This window comes from Tupaia chinensis, unplaced genomic scaffold (genome assembly GCF_000334495.1).
Source record: "Tupaia chinensis unplaced genomic scaffold, TupChi_1.0 Scaffold000161_1, whole genome shotgun sequence".
NCBI lineage: Eukaryota > Metazoa > Chordata > Mammalia > Scandentia > Tupaiidae > Tupaia > Tupaia belangeri.
The window spans coordinates 1,521,201-1,528,149 of NW_006159632.1; the positions used below are offsets into that span (position 1 = coordinate 1,521,201).

Sequence of the window (6,949 nt, forward strand, 5' to 3'; positions counted from 1 at the left end):
TTGTTTGTTTGTTTTGGTTTGTTTTGCTATAGGGTACATGCATTTGCCAGAGACAGAGAAATCACCCTGCTGAATTCCATCCTTCTCTTGGGATTTTGGGCACACATGCACACATGCCTGGTGTGTTTTTCAAGCTACCGGGTCTGGGATTCAAACCACGCGGTCGACCATGTGGGACCCAGCACCTTACCCTCCACGCCACCTGCTGGCCTAGGTATTCACGTTTAGGGACTGAGGGCCCCTGCCTTTTGGTCCTGAGGTTCTCTTGTCCCCCCGAGTACATGTAAACAGGACGCTCTCCTCATGGGGGACGACGCTGTGCCAGCTCTCAGGCTCCTGGTCCCCCTGCCCACGGGACTGAGCATGTCATTTCAGCCCTGAGATGGGATCCCACCAGAGCTCCACAGACCCACGAGGGGCGGCCGTCCCCTTCCACACACCAGCAGACATCTCGCTGCTATGCCCTCCGTCTGGGCTCTGAGGGCCATTCGGATGGTGACCCCCACACCCTCACCAGTCAGGACCATCCCAGCACCCTTGTCCCCGTCGCACTTTCAATAGCTATGCCCTCACCTCAAAGTACATCCCAGGGCTGAACGGAAAACTGGTGATGCTCCTCTCTTCTTCCCCCCAGGACTCCTGAAGGAATGAGTTCCTCACAAAGGCTTTGATATTCAGGCGCGGGTTCAAGTGAAGGGCGATATCCTTTGATTTCCCTGCTACGAGGTCAACGTTGAAGCTTTGGAGAGGAAGAAAACCTTAATTAAACAGTACAGAGGAGTGGCCTCCGTGAGCCCCGCCACCGGGCTTGTACTGGCCGACACACGGGGTGCACACCGGTACTCGGGGTACGGCAGGACTGCAGGTCCCAGCGCGGGGCTGCAGGTCCTAGCGTGGGCCAGCACTGTACCGATACAAAGGCCAGTGCCGAGGCTGCTCTGACGGGCGGCAACTGCAGGGGCCGCTTCAGGCCGCGGACCCGGGACCCTGAGATGCGCTCTCGGCCCTTCCGTGTGTCCGTTCCTCTGGCAGAGAAACGATTTCCACAAAATAGCTTTAACTTCGAGCTCGTGGAAGGCCGACGTCTCTGGGAGGGGTCTCACAGCAGACAATGCTGTGAGCGTGTAACAAAGGCCCCGACGAGGGCTGCTGGACCTCACGGGCTGCCCTGGGTTGTCCACGGTAAGGAGCCCTCGTCCTGCTGGGACAAGCCAAGGCCAGCCCAGGGCCGTGCCAGGAGCTGGCCCTCTCGCGTCACACAAGGATGAAGACGCCAGCCCTGCCAGCTAGACGGGCTGGTACGGGACGCGGGGCCATGGCGACAGGCCCACGCAGAGTGGCAGCCACCAGGGTACTGACCCTTTGGCATTTGTGTTCACTTCTCCCTTCACGACCACCGTTCGTCCAGGGCCCATCGGGGAGTTCAACCTGGCGACAAATGGCAGGGTCTGAAAAAAGAAGCCACAGGCAAGATTAGGAGGCCAGCATAGGGATCCCCAAGAAAACTGTCCCAAGGACAGTGTAAGGGCCACGACCCTGCAGACTCGTGGTGGGGACAAAGTCTGCCGGGTGCCAGCAGTGTCCCTGCCTGGCCCACGGGGAGCCCTACGTCTGCACGTCACACCACAGAACCACACCCGCAGCGTGAGCACGCACCCAGGCGTGCCACACCTGCCGGGGAGCAGCCACTCACTGGGCACAGTGCCTCAGGGACAGCCTGGTTGGCTCAGTCTACCGAGACAGCAGCAACACCTACGGGGGCAGAGACACACGTGACCACGAGCCACCCCCATGGCCAGGGAGTGAGGAACCCGCGGCTCTTCGGACCTCTGACAGACAGCTGGTAGGCAGCACTTTGGTGCAAGTCACAGTGTGGTGGCCAGGCGAGCCTCTGCTCTTGGTGCAGACAGTTCTGGGTACGGCTTTAGAAACGTCTCCTCTATTACTAGGCTGCAGGGAGACAGTTCTGCCGTGAGGCATGGAAGGGACACGCTGCCTACTCATCTTCTGGGCAGTCTCAGAGTGCTCCACGTGACAGCCTGGCAAAGGTACTTACCAACGGGGGCGTGCCAGGTTTCTCTACCTGTGGAAGAGAAAGAAAAAGTGAGACTGAAAGAGAAGAACGGCATTTTTTCGTGAGAGTAGCAACAGCCAAGCCTGCCCAGGGCCCGGATGTTGGTGCCAGCTCCGCCCTGGGTGACGGCCGGGGCGCGGGCTTTAGAGCAGCGAGCAGGGATCGCACAGCTCCTCAGGCTGACAGTTCGGTGCATCTGACCCTTCGTGCTTCCCATAGCACACCGGTGAACGTCACGCTCATCTTGTCTCCCCTTCCCAGGGTCCCCACACTGAGATGACATTCCACGGCAGTTAGACCTCATGTTCTCCGGTACCGACCCAAGGATGGCCCCGACCGGCGGCGCAGGCTGCAACAGGTAGAACTGGTGCGTGGGACGCCACGTGGCAGCCCAGACTCGGACCCTGGACGGCCTGAAACTCACAGGTGTGTGCACAGTCACCCAAGACCCCGGGGCTGGAGACGGGAAGGGGGACTCAGCGAGACGAGACCCTGTTGAGGGTGCTTCTGTCTCTCGGGTGCACACACGCTCTCTACGTGAAGAAAGTACACGCGACTTGGAAAGGCCGTGTCAAACGTGCAGTTGAGTTGCACTTCTCCCACAGGGGGTGGGGACAGACACTGTGAAAGTGCGTGTGCCAGAGCACAGTCATTTGCAACCACGCTGTGCAGGTGACAGCTGGAGAGAGAGCTCTTTTCCGCACCTCAACGGGGTGGAGGCAGGCCCTTGGGTCAGGCCCGTGAGAACTACATGCCTTAGGCTTCTAACGATTACTCCATCCTAGAGTCAGACCAAAAACGTCATTTTGGACTGGTCCCATAGTCTAGTGGTTAAGGGGGCCAGATCCCATGTCGCTGACCAGCCTGAATCCTGGCCCCAGCAGCTTGAAAATACCACCAGGCACTCCTGTATGTGAGCCCTGGAGCCCAGGGTGTAGGAAGACGGGGAAGGGACTGCAGGGCGGGTGCTCTCTCCTCTCCCTCCTCTCTGATGGGTGCACATGCCCTCCAGCAATTACAAAGAGAAACAAAACAAAACTCAGCCTCCCTGGCCCAGCCCCTGAGGGAAGTAGGGAGGGTGCTTCTGCACTGTGCTGGAAGCAAAGCCCCTTCTGACTCAGGGGTCACGCCTATGAGCTGCAGGGCTGTGGGGTAGAGGGTGGTGAGAACACTGCGGAGGGCGGGTCTCCCTCCCTCTCTCTCAGAACATGCATTAAAAAACCTAAAGAAAACAGACAAAAGCCCAGCCTTCCTGCCACCAGATCTACAGAGCAACGGGGAGGATATTTTGGGGGACACTTATTCTGTCTTATGGAATGCAGTGCTGCCCAATTCAAGAACAGAAAATAAAGTCAATTAAGATATTTAAAAAATAAAATTAAGTAAGTCAAAGAATATTTTTTGGAGGTTTTTTGTTTGTTTGTTTTTTGCTATAGGGTGCTTACGCTCGCCAGAAGGATAGAGACAGAGACAGAAAGCGAGAAATCACCCCCTGGGGGGATGGCCATGCCGCAATCCCTTCTCCTCCATTCTCCTCCCAGGATCTTGGGCACGCACACACACGCCCCGAGTGACTTTAAGCTACTGGGTCTGGAACTCGAACCCTGGTCAACTACATGGAGTCCAGACTCAGACCCCTGGATGGCCTGAAAGCTCACAGGTGTGTGCACAGTCACCCAAGACAGTGGGGTAATAACCATTATGCTGACTGCTGGTCCCTATTTTTTGAGACTTCTGAGAGTTAACAGAAAGATTGAATATTTACATTTTCTTTGCGTATCTCTGTCAGTTCCAGAGTAGATGCTTGGATCTTCTGTAAATCCTAGAGAAAAGATAGTCAAGACTAACTCTTGAAATTCATCAGAACATCTAGTTAAAATACTGCGTGCATGGGGCCAGCAGGTGGCAGGTGGTTAAGGTGCCGGACTCCTACACAGCACACCACAGCTCACGTCCCAGACCTCACGGCTTGCGTTCACATTTGAATTCTCTCTCTCTCTCTCTCTGGTGAGTACATGTGCCCCACAGCAAATAAAAAAATAATAAGAATAAATACATGATTCTTTAAAAAAAAGAAAGAAAGAAAACACCCACTTGATGTAGCAAAATTCGTAACTATCGTAACCCTGAAATATTCTAGGAGAGGAAGAAGCCGGCGCTCCGAAGGCAGGGGTCCTCGCTCTGTCCTCAGGTGGCAACACTGCAGGGTGAGGTCTCGGGGCAACAGGGTGCGAGCGGAGGGGTGGCCGAGTGCACAGCGTCTCCAACATCTTTCTGGAGGGTGAGCTCGCAGTGCCCAACCAGACTTAAAAGCAAATCCTCCGACTGAAGACATCCCACTTCGGGAAACCGTCTTTCGGAATACTCCAGCTGCTCTGAGGGAAGGACGCCCCCGCGAGCCAGAGAGTGGATTTTACTGAACCATACCGGGTCTGAGACCACAGAGGCCTGGCGACCTGTCTGAAAACATAATACTTACTGGGGCAGGCATCTGTATTTTTTTATTTTGATAGAAACTATGAAATAGGGACCAGCGTTGGCGTAATGGCTGTGTCACTGGACTCCCATGTAGTCGACCATGGTTCAAGTCCCGGGCCTGGTGGCTTAAACTCACACCAGCGCCCAAGATCGCGAGAGGAGAAGGGACTGCAGTGTGGCCATACCCCCGGGAGGTGATTTCTCGCTTTGTCTCTCTGTCTCTTTCTTTCTGGCGAGTGCACGCACCCTACAGCAAAAACCTCCCCCAAAAAAGGAAAAGAAACTATGAATTAAAGACATTTTGTACCATTTCAGAAAACGTGGGCAGGAAGCTGTGGCGGGCGCTCTCCGAGCTGAAGCGGAAGCCCACGGAGTGCACGCTCACTTTGCCGTAGATGCCCAGGGTGTCGATGCGCTCCAGGCCGATCCTGTGCGCGTAGAGCAGTGTGTGCTTCCCGTTCACAGCCACCTGGGCAGACAGAGGGGATGCCAACAGTGAAGAGCTGGACTCACGCCAAGCATTTCCAGGACTTAACCACGTACCTCCCCACAGCTCTCTGCACACACTACCACGCTGCGACAAACACCGCCAGGACCGCAGCTGGACGGTTTCCGGAGCCGGGTCTCGTTCAGTGCCACACTGCCCCTCCCTAGACCACAGACATTCCTGAGTATGTGTGCCCACGCCTGGGTGTGCCGTGTGTGCACCTCTGTGTAGGAGACAGCCTGGGCCCTGAGGGCCCCTGGAAGGCCCTGCACAGGTGCCCTGGCCTGGGAACCCAGACAAGATCGGCCCTGCAGGCTCCGCTCCGCTCCCTTCGAGGCACCGTGGAAGCGTGCTGGATTTGCTGAGTGAATGCACGTGCCCCTCCCTGCTCTGGAGCTGTGTGAGGAGAGAGCGCAGCCTCTGCACACCCCCGGTCGGGGCCTCGCAGGTGGGCATTCGGCCTCCCCCAGAGCCGGGGCACTGTGGCAGGGTGTGTGGGGAAAGGGCACGGGGCAGCTGTCAGGAGTGGTGCAGACACGGGGCTCTGAAGGCCAGAGGCCAGCCGAAGGGAGGTAAGGGGCTCGGGGTCAGGCGGAGCAGTACCCTGAGGAGAGGTGTGAGTTTCCACTCGAATCTTTTACCTAGGAACGCTCAGGGGCTTGAGGGCCAAATTTACTTTCACAGGCACGCCAGATACAGCATTCCAGAGAGCCAGTGCAGAACTTCCTGCAAGGACTTCTACAGCCCTCTGACAGAGGACCTCACAGCCTTACAGAACTACTGGGCTGTCAGGAAAACCGTGACACGTTGTTCGTAGAAAAGTAAGTCAGGACTTCCCCAGAGACCCAGTACCTACAGCAGACAAGTCTGCAGAGCTGGGCCTCAGCACAGCGGCTAAGCCCCGTGCAGGGGCCTGGGTCCCACACGGCGACCGCAGTCCACATCCCAGTCCTGGTGGCTTGAAAATGTGCCGTGCACGCGTGTGTGCGTGCACAGGTGCCCACAGTCATGATGGGTGGAAGTGGAGGGAAAGGAGTGTGGTGCGGTCACGGCCCATCAGACGGCACCTGCTCTCTGGCAAGTGCGTGCACCCCGAGCAATAAAAACTGACAAGACTTGGCTTTGCAAACCCTCTGCTCTCTGTGCCGAGAACCCCCTCCCGCCGGCTGTCAGCTTCAGATACGACACGGCCGTTAGGCCGAGCTCACAGTCATAGAAGGGAGATGGCTGCTGAGGCCTGTCCCCGTGAGTCAAGGACTGACTGGGGGAGGCTGCACCCCACCTCGCTGTCAGGGACCTGCCCGGTGCTACTTCAGAGGAAGACTGAACAGCCGAAGTACCTCCAGGCTGAAGAGCTGTGCAGACGAGCCCACGCGTGTGCTCACAGAGGGCGACTCTGCGTGCCCCCGACCCACCTGGAACTTGTCCCTCAGCACCATGACCACGATCTCGAAAGACTTCTCTTTTTTGAAAGGCGTGTCGTAGGTGATCTCTTCCCACCCCCACTTCTCATTCTTCAGAGTGTTGCACACGATGCAGTTGGTCCTTTTGAATCGAGGGTTGAAGTGGAAGGCCACGTCCGCCCGCGGCTTCACGCTGCTGCCACACTGGAAGTCCACCTGGAACCTGGGGGGGAAAGGGACACGCCCATGTGAGCCTGGGGTCCCAGCGGGGCCACAGTTCCCACTCTGCTTCCAGTTCCTCATGGCTAACCACCACCCGAAAGCAGGTGAGCACACAGTACGCGGCATTCATCTAAGCTCCGCCTCACTGCTGGGTAGAGGCTGGTCTCTCCCTGCGGCTGACGTGTAAACTGAACTTTGTCCCGTGTGAGGGAGCATCGGACACAGCAGGTGCGGCCTCGGCAGTCCGTGCTCTCGGCAGCCCCTGGCCTCTTTATTTTTCGCCGT

General features: G+C 57.2%; 1 protein-coding gene across 8 annotated transcripts in view; it reads right to left on the minus strand.

Annotated features, from left to right (window-relative positions):
* Nucleotides 1-6,949, minus strand: part of LGALS8 (galectin 8) — a 19,568-nt gene that overhangs the window by 6,243 nt on the left and 6,376 nt on the right. For 3 of the 8 annotated variants that reach the window (XM_006145953.3, XM_006145955.3, XM_006145954.3), the window contains exons 4-10: nt 6,455-6,665; nt 4,860-5,021; nt 3,840-3,896; nt 2,057-2,083; nt 1,828-1,950; nt 1,360-1,448; nt 574-739 (exon numbers count right to left, since the gene is read on the minus strand). In XM_006145953.3, the coding sequence (XP_006146015.1) occupies nt 574-739; nt 1,360-1,448; nt 1,828-1,950; nt 2,057-2,083; nt 3,840-3,896; nt 4,860-5,021; nt 6,455-6,665 (835 nt within the window). The remainder of the gene's footprint in view (nt 1-573; nt 740-1,359; nt 1,449-1,827; nt 1,951-2,056; nt 2,084-3,839; nt 3,897-4,859; nt 5,022-6,454; nt 6,666-6,949) is intronic. The other 5 variants (XM_027770833.1, XM_014586804.2, XM_014586805.2 and 2 more) reach the window with 5 other exon arrangements.